The sequence below is a fragment of the Mobula birostris genome, chromosome 7 (genome assembly GCF_030028105.1).
Source record: "Mobula birostris isolate sMobBir1 chromosome 7, sMobBir1.hap1, whole genome shotgun sequence".
Lineage (NCBI taxonomy): Eukaryota > Metazoa > Chordata > Chondrichthyes > Myliobatiformes > Myliobatidae > Mobula > Mobula birostris.
The window spans coordinates 20,575,254-20,596,231 of record NC_092376.1 but is presented as its reverse complement, the minus strand read 5'-3'; the positions used below and the strand labels follow the sequence as shown (position 1 = coordinate 20,596,231).

Sequence of the window (20,978 nt, the reverse complement as noted above, 5' to 3'; positions counted from 1 at the left end):
CTGTTACGCCGTTGGAAGGTGCGCCACTGACCTTGACTGCGCTATGTTTTGCCGTCTGGACCAGTTGAAAGATTTGTGAAGTTTTTGGATATGGAAGGTCATAGTGCTGAACAGCTCACTCAAAGTTTACTTGACTTTTTAAAGGAAAATGACATTGATGTAAAAGACTGCCGTGGTCAAAGGTATGACAATGCCAGCAACATGAGTGGCAAGTATAGTGGCTTACAAGCACGAATTAAAGAGCTGAATGAGTTTGCAGATTACATTCCATGTTTTGCACATTCACTAAATTTGCTGAATGTTGTCAAGGAGCATTAATTTTCTTTCAATTTGTAGAAGCCTGTACACATTTTTTTCTGCTTCTACTTATCGGTGGGATCTCCTTTCTGCTGCATTATCTGATGGTGGTGCTCATTTGCCCATTGCGAAAAGGATGTCAGATACCAGGTGGGTAGCTCGTGCAGATGCATCAAAAGCACTTTTACACAGCTTTTCTGCAATGAAACAAGTCTTGGATGACATTTCAAATAACAATGATCAGAAGGCAGAGTGCTGACAACAGGCTTGTGGACTACTTTCAACCGTGATGAAGTTGGAAACAGGAATAATGGTCATATTGTGCGATCAAGTATTACAGCATTTTCAAATGACCAGTGCTTCTTTGCAATCTTCTGGCCAAGACTTGAACACAGCTTGTGCACTCTATGAATCCTTGCATGGATATATTCAAGCTATGCGATCTACTTTTTCAGACATTGAGCAAAAAGCCAAGGATCTGACTAAGTGTGAAGATTATCAACAGCAAACTCAAAGAAAACACAAGCAAAATTGCGCGTATGATGATTTCAGTGGTTCCAGCACTCTTGATCCACTTGTTGAATCTCAAACGCCTTCTCAGAAATTTAAAAGCCGAACATTTCTTGCCATTATTGACAGCTTGCTTTCTGCCCTGTCAAAAAGGCAGAAAGCTTATCTAAAGGCGAATGGTGTTTTTGGATTTCTTCATCAGTTACAGTCATTTACACCTGAAGAGATCGTAAACTAAATCTTATTAAATCATATCCAGAAGATCTGGAAGAAAGTTTTGATGAAGAATTTGTGCAGCTTACTGAACTGTTGAAAACTGATCTTGCTTTTCATATTGGTGCCAAACAAGACCTTGTAGAGTTACAGTTGTACCGTTTGATAACTGATAATTCTTTGGAGTCATGTTTTCCAAATGTAGAAAATGCCTTGCGCATCTGTTTGTCTCTCATGGTTACCAACTGCAGTGGAGAACCCTCATTTTCAAAACTGAAAAGGATTTAAGATGAACTAAGGAGCACCATGGGTCAAAACAGGTTGAACAATCTCACTCTAATGAGCATTGAACACGAACTTCTGCGTGAAATACACATTTCCAGTAGCATCAACAAATTTGCTCATGCTGAATCTGGAAAATCTAACTTTTAAATTGTAGTTTTTACTTTTGACATTTGAAATTGTTACCTACATGTAAGTAATACTATTACTGAAGTGTCGGGCACTTGTCGTATTATCTGCCTGTATAGCAAATGAAAAAATTGAATTACTTTACTATGCAAGTAAATAATTTGTTTTAATACTTATGTGCATTTTTAAAACTTAGGGCCCCTTTATAACATAAGCTACAGGCCCCTCACTAGCTTAATCCGGCCCTGGAGTCTACAGAAGGACTTGGACAGATTGGGAGAATGGGCAAAGAAGTAACAGATGGAATATAGTGAAGGGAAGGGCACTTTGGTCGAACAAGTAAAGGCTTAGACTATTCTCTCAGCAGGGAGTGAATGCAGAAATGCAAAGGAACTTGGGAGTCTCAGATACCAGAGATTCTGCCAATGCTGGAAATCCAGAGCAATTCAGAGCAACACAAGACTCAGCAGGTCAGGAGGGACTCAGCAGGTCAGGAGGGACTCAGCAGGTCAGGTAGCATCTTTGGAAATGAAAAAATGTCAACATACTGGGCCAAGACCTTTCATCAAGACTAGTATAGAACTCACTAAAGAGTAACTTCCAGGTTGAATTGGTAAAAGGAAGGCAAATGCAACGTTAGCATACTTTTCAGGAGGACTAGAATATAAAAGCAAGGATGTAATGCTGAGGCTTTATAAGGCATTGGTCAGACTACAATTGAAGCATTGTGTGCGGCTTTGGGCTCCAAAATCTAAGAAGGGATATGCTGGTGTTGGAGAAAGTCCAGAGAAGGCTTTCAAGAATGATACTGGGAATGAAAGGATTAATGTATGAGGAGCATTCAATAGCTCTGGGTCTGTACTTGATGAAGTTTAGAAGAATGAAGGGGGAAATCATTCTTCCCCTCTGCCATCCAATTTCTAACTGGACACTGAACCCATGACACTACCTCACTACTCTGTTTCTGTTATTTTCCACTATTTATTTTAACTTAACTATTGTATAAATATAGATATATATTTCATGTTACTCAGTTTTTTTTCTCTATATTTACCTATCATGTCTCTCATTGTATTGTTGCCAAGAAGTCCACAAATTTCACGACATGCCAGGGATATTAAATCTGATTCTAAACCTACCTATCAAAAGATTTAGGTAAAGTGGATGTCAGAAGGATGTCACCAATAGTGGGAGGCGTTGCAGAGAAAGTGCATCATGGGTGGACAAGGGCCATGGTGAGGTAGATTGTGAGGTCAAGAGCTCGTTACCGACATGTAAGAGCTCTGTTCAAGTGCCCTGAGTCACAGCCAGGTATGGAAACTCCAATGCCCTTGAACGGAAAGCTACAGCCCACTCCATCACGGGTAAAACCCTTGGCAGGAAAGCAGCACCAGAGAGATATACCAGTTAGTTAAGTGGTGTCGCACCCACAGTCTGGCACTCAACGTCAGCAAGACCAAAGAGCTGACTGTGGACTTCAGAAAGGGTAAGACAAGGGAACACAAACCAATCCTCAAAGAGGGATCGGAAGTAGAGAGAATGAGAGAGCAATTTCAAGCTCTGGGGTGTCAATATCCTTGAGGACCTAACCGGGACCTAATATATTGATGCAGCTATAAAGAAGGCAAGACAGCGGCTAGATTTCATTCGAGGTTTGAGGAGATTTGGTTTGTCAACTAAAACACTCAAAAACTTCCACAAATATACCGTGGTGAGCATTCCTACCGGCTGCACCACCATCCGGTATGGGGTGGGGGGGGGCGGTTGGTGGAGGGTAGGGGTGGCTATTGCACAAGACCGAAGTAGGAAACACTTGTAAAATCAGTCAGCTCCGTCTTGGGTACTCCGTAGTATCCAGGACATCTTCAAGTGGTGATGCCTTAGGAAGATGGCATCAATCATTAAGGACCACCACCACCCAGGGCATGCCCTCTTCTCATTGTTACCATCAGGTAGGAGATACAGAAGCCTGAAGACGCACACTCAGTGATTCAGGAACAGCTTCTTCCCCTTTGCCATCCGATTCCTAAATGGACCTTGAACCCGTGAACACTACCTCACTTTTTTTTTAAAATTTGATTTTTTTTTTGCACTACTTATTTTAACTAGTTAACAGACATATATATGTAATATATTTCTGTTTTTCTCTATATTTATTTATCATGTATACTGCTGCCGTAAAGTTAACAGATTTCGTGACATATGCCATTTATACTAAACCTGATTCTGATTCCATCACGGACCCCCACCATCCAAGCCATGCTCGCTTCTTAGTGTTGCCATCAGGAAGGAGCCTCAAGACCCATATCACAAGGTTCAGGTACAGCCATCACCTACATGAAGCATTGCTGTAGAAAAGCAGCATCCATCAAAGATCCTCACTGCCCAGGTCCATGCTCTTGTCTTGCTGCTGCCATCAGGTAGAAAATACAGGTGTCTCAGGACTCAAACCACCAGGTTCAAGAACAGTTATGTCCCCTCAACCATCAAGCTCTTGAACAAAAGGGGATAACTGCATTCACTCTATTTCTGGTGTCCCCACAAACTTCAGGCCTCTGTATCTCCTTTTCCTTTCCTTTTCAAATCTTTTTATGATTATTATCCAAAATTAACAAGAGTACATCGAAGTAGGCAGCACTTACAATGTCTCAAGAAAAAAATTGTTTGAAAGACTGAAAAATTTTTGGTGACAAATAAAAGAAAAAAACCCCTACTAAGAAAGAAAAAGTGAGGGGAAAAAACCCATTAGGTGTTCATTTGCTCGTTACTATCATTTGAGTCAATTGATAGATTTCTTCCACGATCTAATTGTAAACTTTTGTTTTTTTTTCTTGCTGGCGGTTTGATGTTTATCTTTAGAAGCTTTTTGTATGATGCATGGCTCCTGTATCTCCTTTCTGATGGTAACAATGAGAAGAGGGCATGTCCTGGGGGCTTCTTGAAGATGTCTTGGATACTAGAGAGGCTAGTACCCAAGGTGGAGCTGACTAATTTTACAACTTTCTGCGGTTTCTTTCAGTCCTGTGCAGTAGCCCTCACATACCAGACAGTGATGCAGCCTGTCAGAATGCTCTCCACGGTACATCTATAGACGTTTCTGAGTGTTCTAGGTGACAAACCAAATTTCTTCAAAGTCTTAATGAAATATAGACACTGTCTTGCCTTCTTTATAGCTGCATCGATATGTTGGGACCAGGTTAGATCCCCAGAGATTTTGACACCCAGGAATTTGAAATTGCTCACGCTCTCCACTTCTGATCCCTCCATGAGGATTAGTTCATGTTCCCTTACTGAAGCTCACAATCAGCTCTTTCACCTTGCTGGCATTGAGTGCCAGGTTGTTGCTGCGACACCACTCAACTAGCTGGTATACCTCATTCCTGTACGCCCTCTCCTCTCCATCTGAGATTCCACCAACAATGGTTGTATTTTCAGCAAATTTATAAATGACAGTTGAGCTATACTTTGCCACACAGTCATGGGTACAGAGAGAGTACAGCGCAGTTACTGCTCTGCAGACTTGCAAGTATGCCCGCAGGAAAAAGAATCTCAGGGTTGTATGTGGTGACATGCATGTACTCTGATAATAAATTTTACTATGAACTTTACACTTCTATTACCCCTCAACCTTGTGCGGGCACGTGGCCAAGTGGTTAAGGCATTGGACTAGTGACCTGAAGGTCGTGAGTTCGAACCCCAGCCGAGGGGACGTGTTGTGTCCTTGAGCAAGACACTTATTCACACAGTGCTTGGCGACGACACTGGTGCCAAGCTGTATGGGTCCTAATGCCCTTCCCTGGGACAACATTGGTGTCGTGGAGAGGGGAGACTTGCAGCATGGGCAACTGCTGGTCTTCCATACAACCTTGCCCAGGCCTGCGCCCTGGAGAGTGAAGACTTTCCATGGTCTCGCAAGACTAACGGATGCCTTTAAACCTCTCAACCATCAGGCTCTTGAAACAAAGGGGATAACTTCACTTGTCCCAACAGAACTGTTCCCACAACCTATGGGCTCACTTTCAAAGACTTTTCATCTCAGGTTCTTGATATTTAATGCATATTTATTATTATTCCTTTTAGTTTCCTTTAGTACTTGCACAGTTTCCCTTTGCACATTGACTGTCTCTCCTGTTGGGGGCAGTCTTTCATCGATTCCATCGTGTTTCTTGTATATACTGTGAATGCCCGACAGAAAGTGAATCTCAGGGTAGAGTACGGAGACATATGTGTATTTTGATAATAAGCTTACTTTGAACTTTGTAACAGTAGGACTGAAGTTGTCCTTGAGCTTATCAGGCTAATTGTTGTGATATATATTTTAAAAGAAAGGACAAGGACAATGAGTTTCCGTAGCCTTCTGAGGGAGTAGAGCCGCTAGTGTGCTTTCTTGGCCATAACAAGTTACTGGTGATACCTAGGAACTTGGAAGTTCTCAGTCATCTCCACCTCAGCATCATTGTCACAGACAGGACTTGTATTCTACCTCACTTCCTGAAGTCAATGACCAGTTCTTTTTATTTCAGGACCTAACCTAATAATGGGGCAATTTACAATTACAATGACCAATTAACCTACCATCTGGTAGGTCTTTAGACAAAGTCCTTACAGGCAGCGGCAGGAATTGAACCCAGGTCACCTGTACTGCAAAACATTGTGCTACCCACTATGTTAATGTGCTGCCCACATTTATTGCCTTGGTTCTTCAGGGTTCTTGGCACAGCAATGATCTGGGCATGCAATCTGTTCCACCAAGGTCCTAATTTATGGTTTATAGATGGTGGCAAGGTACTGGGGGGGGTCAAGGGCAATTTACTCTGCAGAATATCCAGCTTCTGACCTGTGTGAGCTTTATGCAACCGGCCCAATTGAGCTTCATTCAATGGTGATCCACAGGTTATTGATGCAGGAGATTCGGTAATAGGAGTGCTATTGATTGATCACTGAGGGCGGTTAAAGTCTCGCTCGTTGGAGTTGGTGCTGGTGGCGCTGGCATTGGCTACCAGGTGGCAATATCTTGATCTTGCAGCATGCAGGCATGGACTGCTTCGTTTATATAAAAAAAGACAATTTATTTTTACAGTATATGTCAATGACTTGGATGATGGAGTTGATGACTTTGTTGCAAAGTTTGTACACGATATGAAGGTAAGTGGAGGGGCAGGTAGTTCCGAGGAAGCAGAGAAGCTACAGAATGACTTGGGCGGATTAGGAGAATGGGCAAAGAAATTGCAGATGGAATACAGTGTCTGGAAGTGTATGGTTATGCACTTTGGTAGAAAAAAATTAAAGGGTCAATATTTTCTAAATGGAGAGAAAATACATTAAAAAAAACTGTGGTGCAAAGGGACTTGTGCAGGATTCCCTAAAGGTTAATTTGCAGGTTGAGTCCATCATGAGGAAGGCAATGGGATGTTAGCATTCATTTCAAGAGGATGAGAATATGAAAGCAAGAGACTTAAAAAAGCCCTGGTGAGGCCTCACTTGGAGTATAGTGAGCAGTTTTGGGCTCCTTATTGATGGAAGGGTGTGCTGAAACTGGAGAGGGTTCAAAGGAGGTTCACAAAAATGATTCCAAGATTGAATAGCTTGTCATATGAAGAGCGTGTGATGGCTCTGGGCCTGTATTCACTGGAATTCAGAAGAATGAGAGGTGACCTCATTGAAACCTATTGAACAGTGAAAGGCCTTGATAGAGTGGATATGGAGAGAATGTTTCCTGTGGTGCGAGAGTCTAAGACCAGAGGGCACAGCCTCAGAATAGAGTGCCATCCTTTTAGAATGGAGATGAGGAGGAATTTCTTTAGCCAGAGAGTGGTGAATCTGTGGAAATTGTTGCCACAGGTGGAGACCAAGTCTTTATGTATATTTAAGGCAGAGATTGATAGATTCTTGATTGGTCAGGGCATGAAGGGATACGGGGAGAAGGTAGGAGATTGGGGCTGAGGGGAAAATTGGATCAGCCATGATGAAATGACAGAGCAGGTGATGGGCCAAATAGCCTAATTCTGCTCCAATATCTTCTGGTCCTACAACTTCCATGAAGTTGGCACAAGATGGTTGAAGAATAACAGTAATAATATCCTAGTGTCAAAATCTTAATACAATGACTCCTTTATAAATGCAATGATTACACTATAAAGTTTGGCCAGGAAACATCATTTGGCTTTTCTCTATCTAGACAGCAGTTGGATTGCATAAAACCAATGAGTTTTTCCTGTAAGACGCCAGCTGGATTGCATTGGTATTCTTGGTTTATACTGGAGAAGAAAACAAAGTGTACACTGCGGATCACTCTGCAGCAAGTTTCATTGCAATCCAAAACAGCGGGACATTTGAAGAGATGGGATAAGATGGTCCCGCCTGCAGTTTGACAGATTCCTTTTCCACTCACAGTATAGCACCGCTCCTCAGCCCCAATCCCCTGCTGGAACGTCCACTCAGGTAAAGTACTGGAATTCATGGGACCATCATCACAATAAGCAACAGCTGTTATTAAATGGAGGGGGTGGGGAGGAGAAAGTGGGCTGCAAAAGAGGATGTGGGAATAAAGTTACCTTTTGACAATACAACGGTATTAAGGGGAACTTTCGACAAAAATTATACATTTGTTTAAAAATATCCCCCAGAGCCCTGCTGAAGCTGAACAAGAGGAAGTTGGTTTTAACGACTCATTATGGTGGACTCCTAGTTTCTTACGGACTTTTAGGGGAGATCCAGCTCCTCAATGAATGCCCAAAACTCTTGCTACATGGAATCCCTTGCCTGACCCACATCTGCACAAGATTGATCTCAACCAACAACTTCAGATACAACTGTGGAGGTGCAACGGTAAGTTTTCTCTGGCTCTATCCTAGACTCCGATCACAATTACACACCCTTCTCAGCACGAAATCACTGGATTAAGAAAGAATTCAAAATCAAAGTGAAAGTTAAAGTACATATATTAAGATCAAGATCTGTTCCCTAGGTTTCAATGAGGTCACCCCTCATTCTTCAGAATTTGTGAAAAGCTGTACATAAAGCCTGACAGATGTACAAAAGACGACAAATGGTGAAATTTTTAAAATAACAACAAATATATTGAGAGAGTATGAGTAACACAAAAATATGCTGGAGCAATTTAGCACGTCAGGCAGCATCTTTGGAAGGCGGTAAACAGTCGAAATTTCAGGCCGAGGCACTTCCTCTTGTCTATCTGAGCTGTACAGTTGTAGAGAAAGTTGTGGAATCAGTTCAGAGTTGTGGTGAGAAAAGTTTCCACCCTGGTTCAGGAGCCTGAAGGATATAGGGTTGCTGAACCTGGTGGTGTGGGACCCAGGACTCCAAGATCTCCTGCCCAATGGTAGTCATGAGAAGAGAGCATTGGCTTTGACGAAGGACGCTGCTTTCATGTGGCTACAGCACTCATGTAAATGCCCTCAATATGAAGGCCGAAAGATAATGACTGTTCCCCGAAATAGCTGGTTATTTAGTTGCTCAGCCTATGACATTGTGGTGGACCTCCTGGAGTTTAAACTATGCCCCCTCATTTATTTGAATAACCAGACTCAGATTTAAAGTCTGCAATTAGCCGAGCCACAATCATTGGTCAGGAAAGAAAGATTCAAACTTTTCAGCCCTTCACAAATGTAAGTGTTCCCAACGTATCTATAAAAAGGTCACGCTCCAGTTTTTAAAAGACCATTATAGAACATAGAGTACAGCACAGTAACTGGCCCCTCAGCCCACAATGTTGTGCCAAACCAATTAGATTAGTAATCAAATGGCCTACTAAACTAATCCCTTCTGTCTACACAATACCCTTCCATTTTCCTCATATTCACATGTCTTTCTAAGCATCTCTTAAAAGTCCTTAATGTATCTGCCTCTATCACCACCCCAGGCAGCACATTCCAGTTGCCCAACACTCTCTGCGAAAAAATCTTGCCCCTCACATCTCCTTTGAGATGACCCCCTCTCACATTAAATGCATGTCCTCTGCTATTCGTCATTTCAGCCCTGGGAAAATGTTACTGTCTGTCTACTCTATCCATTCATCTCATTATGTATAAACTATTATCGACAGGTTTATAAGATTACCTCCATAAAATATAAAATTTGGGACAAGATGATGCAGCTTCTCAAAACATTGCTTAGGCCACATTATAGAGTACTGTGTGCAGTTCTGGTCCCACTATAGGAAGGATGTGACTGTGCCTAGAGGGAGTGCAGAGGAGATTCACAGGACGTTACCTGGATTGGAGGACTGAAGTGTGGGGAGAGATCGAATAAGCCAGGCTCCTTTTCCCTGGAGGCTGATGAGTGACCTGATAAACTACAAAACTATGAGAATATCTGGACCATTGCAACTCCTCCACTATTCAGTGAGAGCATGGCTGATCTGGCTATGGACTCAGCTCCACCCACCTGCTTTTCCCCATAACCCTCAACTCCCATACTGTGCAAACATCTATCTAACTCTGTCTTAAATATAACTAATGAGGTAGTCTCAACTACTTCCCTTGGGCGAGAATTTGACTGATTCGCTACTCTCAGGGAAAAGCAGTTCTTCCTCATCTATGTCGTAAATCTATTCCCCTGAATCTTGAGCTCAGTCCCCCATTTCCAATTAGACCATAAGACCATAAGACAAAGGAGCAGAAGTGGGCCATTCGGCCCATCGAGTCTGCTCCGCCATTTTATCATGAGCTGATCCATTCTCACATTTAGTCCCACTCCCCTGCCTTCTCACCATAACCTTTGATGCCCTGGCTACTCAGATACCTATCAATCTCTGCCTTAAATACACCCAATGACTTGGCCTCCACTGCTGCCCGTGGCAACAAATTCCATAGATTCATCACCCTCTGACTAAAAAAATTTCTTTGCATTTCTGTTCTGAATGGGCGCTCTTCAATCCTTAAGTCATGCTGTCTCGTACTAGACTCCCCCATCATGGGAAACAACTTTGCCACATCCACTCTGTCCATGCCTTTCAACATTCGAAATGTTTCTATGAGGTCTCCCCTCATTCTTCTAAACTCCAAGGAATGCAGTCCAAGAGCGGACAAACGTTCCTCATATGTTAACCCTCTCATTCCCGGAATCATTCTGGTGAATCTTCTCTGTACCCTCTCCAACGTCAGCACATCCTTTCTTAAGTAAGGAGACCAAAACTACCCACAGTACTCCAAGTGAGGTCTCACCAGCGCCTTGTAGAGCCTCAACATCACAACCCTGCTCCTATACTCTATTCCTCTAGAAATGAATGCCAACATTGCATTCGCCTTCTTCACTACTGACTGGAGGTTAACTTTAAGGGCATCCTGTACGAGGACTCCCAAGTCCCGTTGCATCTCAGAACTTTGAATTCTTTCCCCATTTAAATAATATTCTGCCCGTTTATTTTTTCTGCCAATTGCACCTTTCACCTTTCTAGTTGAGTAGACAGAATCTTTTTTTCCTCACGGCAGGAACATCGAAAACAAGAGAACACTGATTTAAGATGAGAAGGAGTTTTAAAGATGATCTGAGGGTACTTGTATAGTCGCATACTGAGTGGTTGATACCTGAAGTATTTTGTCAGAGGAGGTAGAATCAGATACAATTACTATATTTAAAATAAACTCAGACAGTCATTAAAATACTCAAGCCCTGGAAGGACACAGCCCTAATCCAGGTATAAAGGCTAGCACAAATGTGGTAGGCCGAAGGCCCCTGTTTCTATGCTCTAAGATTATGACACTTGGCATCCGTATTTCGAGGTCATTTAAACCGCTTCTGTCACACAACACTTAAGAAATTCTTACTATGGTCTAAGCAGTGTACATGGTTACTCTGCTTTCCCCCCCTCCGCACCCCCCCACCCCCGAGCTCGGTGAGACTAGAACTGGAGGTCATAGGTTAAGTGAGAAGTGACCAAGGGATCAAGGGGGAACTTCTTCACTCAGAGGATGGTGAGAATGTGGGACCAGCTGCCAGTGGAAGTGGTGGAAGTGGGTTCCAATGCAAGATTTAAGAGAAATTTGGATAGGTACAGTACATGGACGGGGAGGCATGGTGGACTACGGTCAATGGGAAGAGGCAGAATAATGGTTTGGCAATGACAAGATGGGCTGAATGATCCATTTCTGTACTGTAGTGTTCCATGACTATGAAATATTCAAAGATACACCAATCTGCTCATTTCTGACATTGCACTTAGGGGTATGAGGTCATCCTATTCATTTTCCCTTCAGCAGCCAAACCACAAATAAAAAGATTGAAGACTATACACCTTCAACGTTAATCCACATGGAAAGTTTTACACACATAATTCATTAACAACATTGTGCAAGTCTGCAGACTGGAAGTGACGTGCATTTTCAGCTTTTCTATCTTTGACCTGATGGAAGGGGGCAAAAAAGGAGTAACTGTGGTGGATGGGCCTTTGATTAAGTTGGCTGTGCAAAATGTAGGCAGAGTCAGTGGCGAGCTGGTCGAAGTCCATGTGTACTGAAGAAAGTGTACAGAAATGGAGGAAACAAATACAGGAAGGCCACAATAGAGTGGAGGTAGAGAAGATGCTTCCTTTAGATGAGGAGTCTGGGACCAGAGGACACAGCCTCAGAACAGAAGAACATCCCTTTAGAACAGAGATGAGGAGGAATTTCTTCAGCCAGAGGGTGGTGAACCTGTGGAATTCATTGTCACAGACAACTGTAGAGGCCAAATCATGAGGTATATTTAAAGCGGAGATTGAATTCTTGATTAGTAAGGGTCTCTGGAGTTCAGAAGAATGAGAAGGGATCTTATAGAAACACACAAAATTTTGAAAGGGATAGATCAGATAGAAGTAGAAAAGTTGTTTCCATTGGTAGGTGAGACTAGAACTAGGGGACATTGCCTCAAGATTCAGGGGAGAAGATTTAGAACGAAGACTAGGAGAAACTATTTTTCCCTCAGAGAGTGGTGAATCTGTGGAATTCTCTGCCCAGGGAAGCAGTTGAGACTTCCTCATTAAATATATTTAAGAAACAGTGAGATAGGTTTTTACATAGTAAGGGAATTAAGGGTTATGGGGAAAAGGCAGGTAGATGGAGCTGAGTTTACGGACAGATCAGCCATGATCTTATTGAATGGTGGGGCAGGCCCGATGGGCCGCACGGCCTACTCCAGCTCCTATTTCTTATGTTATGGGGAGATAGGAGGAGAATGGGGTTGAGAGGGATAATAAATCAGCTATGATGGAATGGTGGAGCAGACTTGATGGGCCAAGTGGCCTAATTCTGCTGCAGTGCCTTATGGAAACAAGCTGCAGCAACTCCTCCCTGTAAAAGCAGGGTAGTTTCTCAAAGCAGTGAATGGAGGAGAGTGTGCTCATCGTCCGTTTCAGTCACAGTCAGAGGATGGTGACCCAATCACCTCCGTTCTACTTGGATGAGGTGCTGACCTTTTCAGGGGCCATACCTCTGACTCCCAATTCCAGTCAATGGCCAGAAAAGGCAAACAGGAAGGTGATAGAAAAGCAGAACTGCTGGTTGTGGCTTGAGTGGGAAAGCAAGCAGGTGAGATCGGTTTGCATAATTTATTGGAAATCACTTCTTTAAACTCCAAAGAGCTGTGGAGGAGGAAAGGAAAACAAACAAAGCTGAAGGATCCATGAAACTCCAGTTGCTGAGGTCAGTAATTTCACCACTGTTGTGAGATCTTGCTGTGGACATGTGTAATCATTAGATTAGATTAAACTTTATTGTCATTGTGCCAAGTACAGATACAAAGCCAATGAAATGCAGTTAGCATCAGACCAGAAATGCAAAGAATAGTGTTATTTACAAAATAAGTACGAATAAAAAGTAATTGCTATAGCACACAAATATAAAAGTACTGAGACAGTACAATATGGGTGCAATACTGCTTAGCGCTGTGATGAGAGGTTCAGCAGGGTCACAGCCTCAGGGAAGAAGCTCTTCCTGTGCCTGCTGGTGCGGGAGCAGAGGCTCCTGTAGCACCTATCGGATGGGAGGAGAGTAAAAAGTCCATGGTTAGGGTGAGCTGCATCCCTGATAATGCTTTTCGCCCTGCCCAGGCAGCGTTTATGGTAGATATTCTCAATGGTGGGCAATTGGGTGCTGATAATCCGCTGGGCAGTTTTCACCACACACTGGAGTGCTTTGCGGTCCGATACAGGACAATTGCCATACCACACTGAGATGCAGTTGATGAGTATACTCTCAATGGTACAACGGTAGAAGTCCGTCAGTATCTTGGGACAGAGGTGAGCTTTCTTGATGCTCCGCAGGAAATAAAGGCACTGTTGTGCCTTTTTGATCAGAACGGAGGAGTTCAGGGACCAGGTGAGATCCTCGGAAATGTGAACACCAAGGAATCTGAAGCCTGATACACGCTCCACTACAGCTCTGTTGATGTAGACGGGAACGTGAGTGTGGCTCCTAGCATGCCTGAAGTCCACACTGATCTCCTTGGTCTTCTGGGTGTTAAGGGCCAGGTTGTTGTCAGCACACCACGCGGCCAGCTGCTGGACCTCTTCCCTGTAGGCCGTCTCATCATCCCCTCTGATCAGGCCAACCACCGTCGTGTCGTCTGCGAACTTGATTATGGAGTTAGAACCATGTACAAGAACACAGTCATAGGTGAAGAGGGAGTACAGAAGAGGGCTCAGCACACAGCCTTGAGGCACGACTGTGTTCAGGGTGAGAGTGGAGGAGGAGAGGTTGTCTAACTTAACTGATTGGGGTCTGTTAGTCAGAAAGTCAAAGGTCCAATTGCAGAGGGATGAGCTGATACCAAGCTGGCGAAGTTTGGCGATCAGCTTGGAGGGGATCACAGCATTGAATGCCGAACTAAAGTCAATGAACATCATTCTGACGTAAGAGATGGGGCTGTCCAGGTGGGTCAGGGCAGAGTGAAATGCAGTGGAGATGGCATCCTCTGTTGACCTGTTGGTGCGATAGGCAAATTGATGGGGGTCCAGGGTAGTCGGCAGATAGGATTTCAAATGTGATAGAACCAGTCTCTCAAAGCACCATACCATACAAAGCTTAATACATCCAAAATGATTCACCACTTACGACGTGCTTGTACTGACAAACACGGAAAAATTCTCAAGTAACCTGAAAGTTAATTCTTTTGAAATACCATTCTAACCAATCATATTACTAGAAATATGGAATGTATTATTAAACGAAAAACCCCAGTGTTCTGCTACAAATTAACTTGACAGAAGGGAAAAGAAGAAGTAAATCTGCAGTTCAGTTTGCATTCAACAGGAATAGCTAACTGCCAGATTGTAGTGTTTTAATTTGGAATTTAGTGATACTGTTTTGGAGAACTTGGCCATGAAGCTTTCTTTCAGGGCCAACCAGGGAACATTTCGGGTCCCTTCTTCACAACACAGGTGTCCGTTACACTATGGGGCACTGATGAAGGTCCGCCATCTCTGGCCATGTTCAGGGCTTCCTTGATCAGGCCGGTAGCTTCTCGGTTTTCACTACTGTCAGCCACACAAGTAACTCCTGGGTGAGATGCAAGAATACTGTCGCACCCAGGTGTAGAAGGGTTCTTCATTGCTGTTTCTGTAACAGTTTTATTTTACCAGTCAGGGTTGCTAGCCCTGAGCTGAACCCCCGAACCTGGAGGATCGGTGGATCACTCTTGGTCTGGCCTCTATCCCTAGACCTCATTCGCATGAGTGACCTTACCAAGAGCCGGAGATCAAGCCCAGACTCCAGCCAACATGGCTCTCTGGGTCATTGAGGCATGCAAGCCTCCAAACCCAACAAAAAGGTTGTGACCCTCAAACATGAAAACAGAAGAGAGACGAACCCAGGGAACACAAGGCCACTCACCTTCCTCAACATGTCATCCTGTTCCACATTGTTGATTTCTCCGGAATTGATCTCTCCTTTCAAGGAATATTCATAGAACTTTCCACTGACGTTCACCAGTAGCGTGGTCACGGCTCTGTCCTGCAGTGCACAGCCAATCGGAACCTTGCCATGGCCATTGGTGGAGGGGATGCCGTATCTTAGGATGACTCCCACTAGAAGCCCTGAAAACAAACAAAAAAAAAATTGGTTGTCATGGAGACACAAGAGACCCCAGATACTGGGAAACAACGGGAACTCCGCAAGTTGAGCAGCGTCCGTAGGGGATCGAGGGGATGAGGGGACAGCATTAATGTTCCAGGTCATAGAGCTTCTGCAGATGGATTGATTGTTGAGGAGCGGCGTTATAACATGGACTTTTGTTTTCATGTGAGCTCTGGAATTGATTCAAAGATTCGAAGTACACTTATTATCGAAGGATCTATGCAGTATACAGCCCGGAGATTTGTCTACCCCCACAGACCGCCATGAAACCCGGTCAAAGACAAACAACAAACCCTACTCCAACTGCACCCCCACATATGCAAAAAGAAATCACACAAATGAAAACCAAAAAAGCAAGAAACAAAATATAAAACACAAAATTGAAAGAGTCCAGGCATATTCAGTTCAGCTCATTTCATTTTCTGCAGGCCACCCCAATCAAAGTCACCCAAAATAGCACCAAAAAAAAACGACCAGAAACCAGAACACATCACAATGTGAGCTACAGAGTCCAATTCACAAGCCATGTCGATTAAACCTTGTCCAAGAACCAGAAACCCGACACCATCGAGAGAGGGGGAGAGAGGGACCATTCCAACACAGCAGCAAGCGAGAGGCCGATAGACGGTGCTGAATACCCACTTGCCTTTCACGCACGCCTCGATGATATCAACCATTCTTGGCGCATGAATCGGCAAAATCACTGAGAAATGGATTTGATCGCGAGCTCGCATCCCGTCACCAGGTGTCTTGGCTCCAGTCTGCACATTTCGCTCAAGGCCTCGCAGAACCCTCTCGGAGACAGCAAAGTGCCAGATCGGTGGTGCAATCGGTTAGGGTTATAGCAATGGGAGGAACCCGATGTAAAGTAACAGAGTGCATCACTGCCTTGTTTTAAAACAACACCTTCAATCTAGAAGGACAAAGGATGTAGATACAAGGAAAAGATTTTCTCCAAGTGTCTCTCCAATACGGGCATCATTACCAGATCAAAATCCTGGAACTCACCATTACAACAGCACACCTACAAGGAGCACTGTCACAAGAAAGCAGTATCCATCAGCAAGGACCCCTACCGTCCAGACTATGCTCTCTTCTCACTACTATTATTGGGCAGGAGATACAGGAGTCTCAGGACCCACACCGCTAGGTTCAGGAAGAGTTATTACCCCTCAACCATCAGACTCCTGGACCAGTGTGGATAACTTCACTCACCCCAACCCTGTAGGTCCACCACCTATAGACTCACTTTCAAGGACTCTACAACCCACCTTCTCAGTATTATTTATGTTAATATACAATAAATTTATCACACTATACAATAAATTTACTTTGACTTTAAGAAATGCTATGAGAGGCAAGTAGAAATGTATTAAAATTAAGTTTGCTTCTTGACTTTGATTCCCTTGCCAATTATCTTAAATCTGTGAATCTTGGATTTAATCTGCCTCCCTGTCAGCTTGAACCAGTCTGGCCATTCTACTCTGAGCTCTCTCATTTTTATAGGCATCTGTTAGTCTCGTGAGACCATGGATTTGCGCCCTGGAAGGTTTCCAGGGTGCAGGCCTGGGCAAGGTTGTATGGAAGACTGGCAGGTGCCCATGCTGCAAGTCTCCCCTCTCCACGCCACTGATGTTGTCCAAGGGAAGGGCATTAGGACCCATACAGCTTGGCACCGGTGTCGCAGAGCAAGGTGTGGTTAAGTGCCTTGCTCAAGGACACAACACGCTGCCTCAGCTGAGGCTCGAACTAGCGACCTTAAGATCACTAGACCGACGCCATAACCACTTGCCCATGCGCCAACACATTGAGCTCCCTCATTAACACGGTGATTTTGCCCATAGAACTGTTGCTCAATGGATGTTTTAGGGTGTTTTTTTTTTTGCACCATTCTCTATAAACTCTAGAGACAGCTATGTGTGCAAATCCCAGGTGGTCAGCAGTTTCGGAGATACTCAAACCACCCTGTCTGGCACCATGGTAGCGCAGCAGTTAGCACAACGCTACTGTAGCTCAGAGTGTTCCAGATTTCAATTCCGGTGCCGTTCTGTATGGAGTCTCCATACATCCTTCCCTGTGGAATGAGTGGCTTTTCCCCAGCTGCCCCAGTTTCTTCCCACAGTCCAAAGATGCACTCGGTTAGTTAACTGGTCATTGTGAATTGTCCCATGATTTGGGGGGGGGGGGGGGGAGGATGTGGGGCTGCTGTGCTGAGGTGGCATAGTTTGTAGGGCCAGAAGGACCTAACTCCACGCTTTGTTGCTAAATAATTTTTTTTTTAACATCTTTCTTCCCTCCATTCACTCTTTTAATGCATACCTCCATAAGCAGGCAACAGAGGTTTTAACATGTCAGCCTGGCCTGTTCAAAGCAGTGGTTCAACAAACCTCCTCAAGGGCCATTAGTGATGGGAAATAAAAAGTGGCTCTGCCAGTGGCACCAACAGCTTGAAAAAGCACTACAAGAAAGAAAAGATGCCATCACGAGGGCACACACCAGGCGCGATTCAAAATGCTCAAGGCACAAGATAAGATGACTTCCTGCCAGATTTGGAAGAAATCCAGCTGCAAGATCTGACAGATGGCAAGAGGAAGGTACTGACATCCTGAGACATCAGAAGCCAATCTGGCCAGGGCGAGAGTTTAAAATCCCTGTCACCTACTCTGTAAGGGTTACATTAAAAAGCGAATAAAACAGGGAGAAAAGGTATACATGGAATGAGAGAGCAGAGGAAGCAGCAGAAATGGGTATAAGTATAACGTTTACTTAGAGGGGTATTTGGATCGGAAAACTTTAGAAATTATGGGCCAAACACAGTCAAACGGGATAGCAGGGTGGCAAAATGGTCGCCATGGAAAATGTTGGGCCGAAGGGCCTGATTCCATGCTCCATTACTCTGTGGAAACCAGGAGTCACAAATATCAGGTAAATAACAAGGGAACCAGAGATGAGAGGGAAGCTTGCTTTTTAAAACACATTTTGTATTTAGCTAGGCATTTGAAATGCACTGCCTGAAAGAGTGGGGGAGTGCAAGGTGGATAGACACATGTACAATCAAAAGAATTGTGGAAATATTTACAAGGAAATAAATTTCCAAAGTAAGAGACTGGGATGGACTGGTCGTTTATTCAAAAGGCTGACACTGACAAAAAGAGCTATTTTTCTTTGATCTGCTTGCTGGCTGATATCTATTACTCCCTCAGATCCAAGTCGATTTGTAAAGATCACCCGTGATGTACCTGATAGCACAATAAATCAGAGACAGACAAGTAGTCTATTCAACCTCTAAATCTACAATCAGACATAACAGTTATATGCTGTTAAATTAAGCAAAATGGAAAACTTGCAGAGACTTTCCCCCCCCCCCCCTTACAAACAGAACAAAAGCACAGGTATGGCATTAATGTTATTTTGGGACTTTTGTTCTGTTATCAAGAGCAATTCAATTAGAACAAATAAAGTCTTTATCTCAACTCCGCTGACACACAATAGTTTTGTACTCCAGAACTCTAATCTCAGTTTGAGGTTACCTATTCTGCAAATAAAATTGAAGTAGGGAAATTCTCCACCACATCACCCATGACTGGACAAGCTCCAGTATTTGTGGGGGATGTGGTAGGCTGAGAGTAGGAAGGGGGTAGGGAGAGGGGAATCATGGTTGGGAAAAGGGCAAGGAAGGGGTGAGGGAGAGGGAAACATAAACACCAGAGGGACATCCTGTAATGATTAATAAACCAATTGTTCGAAATCAAATGATCTTGCCTTGTCTGCACCCTCTGGCCCTAGCACTCCTTCTCTGCCACCTGTCCCAAATCCTTCCCGCAGCACTCCACCCTCACCGTTCTCAACATCCAGATTTACAAACTCACTCTCTCTACTCCACATTGACAAACACAGTACTGTGCAAACGTCGTAGGCACCCTAGCTATAAATATGTGTCCAAGGTGCTTGCACAGTACTGTATAGCAGTTATAATGTATAGGAACAGAAACTGCTCTGATTTTTTTTACATTAGATGTGAAAGAAACATTCATTTCAGGATACCACAGCAAATGCCTACAGTATTTCAAAAGCCAGAAAGACAGACAAGTGGGAATTGTGCTTCAATTAGAAGATTTCCAGCCTCAGGTTGTGGATTCAAGTCCCACTCCAGAGGCATAAGCAAGTGATGAAGGACGACACTTCAGTGCTGTAGTGAAGGAGGGTTGCCAGAGGCCTCATCTTTGAACCAAATGGAGCTCCTGTTTCCCCTCGAATGACTGTCAAGCATCAACAACACAATTCACACATTCGAGGACTCGTAAGAGGATCAGAACGAATGTACCACAGTTGTCACAGTCTTCATAAAGTCAGCTGTTCAAAGTCCATTCATTATCAAAGTACATATATGTCGCCATGTACAACCCTGAGATTCAATTTTTTTGCGGGCATACTCAGTAAGTCCAAGAAAATAATAGATCACATGCAATAGAACAGCCGAACAACCAATCTGCAAGAGACAACAAATTATGCACATACAAAAGAAAAAAAAATAATAATAATAAATAAGCAATAATTATCGGAACATGAGATGAGGAATCCTTGAAAGTGTGTCCATAGGCTGTGGGAACATTTCAGTGATTGGGCAACTGAAGTTGAGTGGAATTATCCCCACTGGTTCAACAGCCTGATGGTTAAGGGGTAGTAACTGTTCCTGAACCTGGTGATGAGAGTCCTGAGGCTCCTGTACCTGCTTCATGATAGCAGCAGCAAGAAGAGAGCGTGTGCTGCGTGGTGGGTGGATGCTGCTCTCCTACAACAGTGCTCCGTGTAGTTGAGCTCAATGGTGACTTAGAAGAGGATCTGAACGAATACGCCACACCGTTGTCACTGACTTTATAAAGTCAGTCGTGGACATGTGTGCCCCCACAAAATCATTTAGTCTTCCCCAACCAGAAGCCTTGAATGAACCAAGGGATTTGCAATCTGATGAGGACCAGATCAGTGACGTTCAAGTCAGCAAACAGGTACAAGAGGTCCAGGTACAACCTCCGAAAAGTGATCTCACACACAAAGTGGCAATTCCGAACCAATGGGTTTTCTGTTGATAACCTATCGACTGAAAAAAAAAATTGAAGGATATATTGTTGAATATAAAATAAAATCAGCCTGGTAAAGTAGGTGGTGGAGAGGTAGAGGTAGGACGAGCTACTGAAGGGAGGAATAACGCTTAAGGTCCTTCGTGGTCTAGGGTGGAGGTGGAGAGGGGTTGTGGCAGTGAGCCAGCTTGGCCAGAAAACTGACTTATCCACTGACACCCCTCTGATACTCTAGGTAAGAAGGTACTGAACAAGGGGAGGAAAAAAAACATGTAGACAGTGAAGATGAGAAGCAATGAGCACTGAGGGGAAAGAGCAGGCTGAAACTATGGATGTACCCAGACAATTCTGCTTGTGATTCTGAGGAAGAAGGTAGAATTAAGTGAAGAGGGAATAAAGA

General features: G+C 43.8%; 1 protein-coding gene across 2 annotated transcripts in view; it reads right to left on the bottom strand.

The window, feature by feature from the left end:
* Positions 1–20,978, bottom strand: part of slc9a7 (solute carrier family 9 member 7) — a 168,029-nt gene that overhangs the window by 88,118 nt on the left and 58,933 nt on the right. For both annotated transcript variants that reach the window (XM_072262709.1, XM_072262710.1), the window contains exon 2: positions 15,258–15,460. In XM_072262709.1, the coding sequence (XP_072118810.1) occupies positions 15,258–15,460 (203 nt within the window). The remainder of the gene's footprint in view (positions 1–15,257; positions 15,461–20,978) is intronic.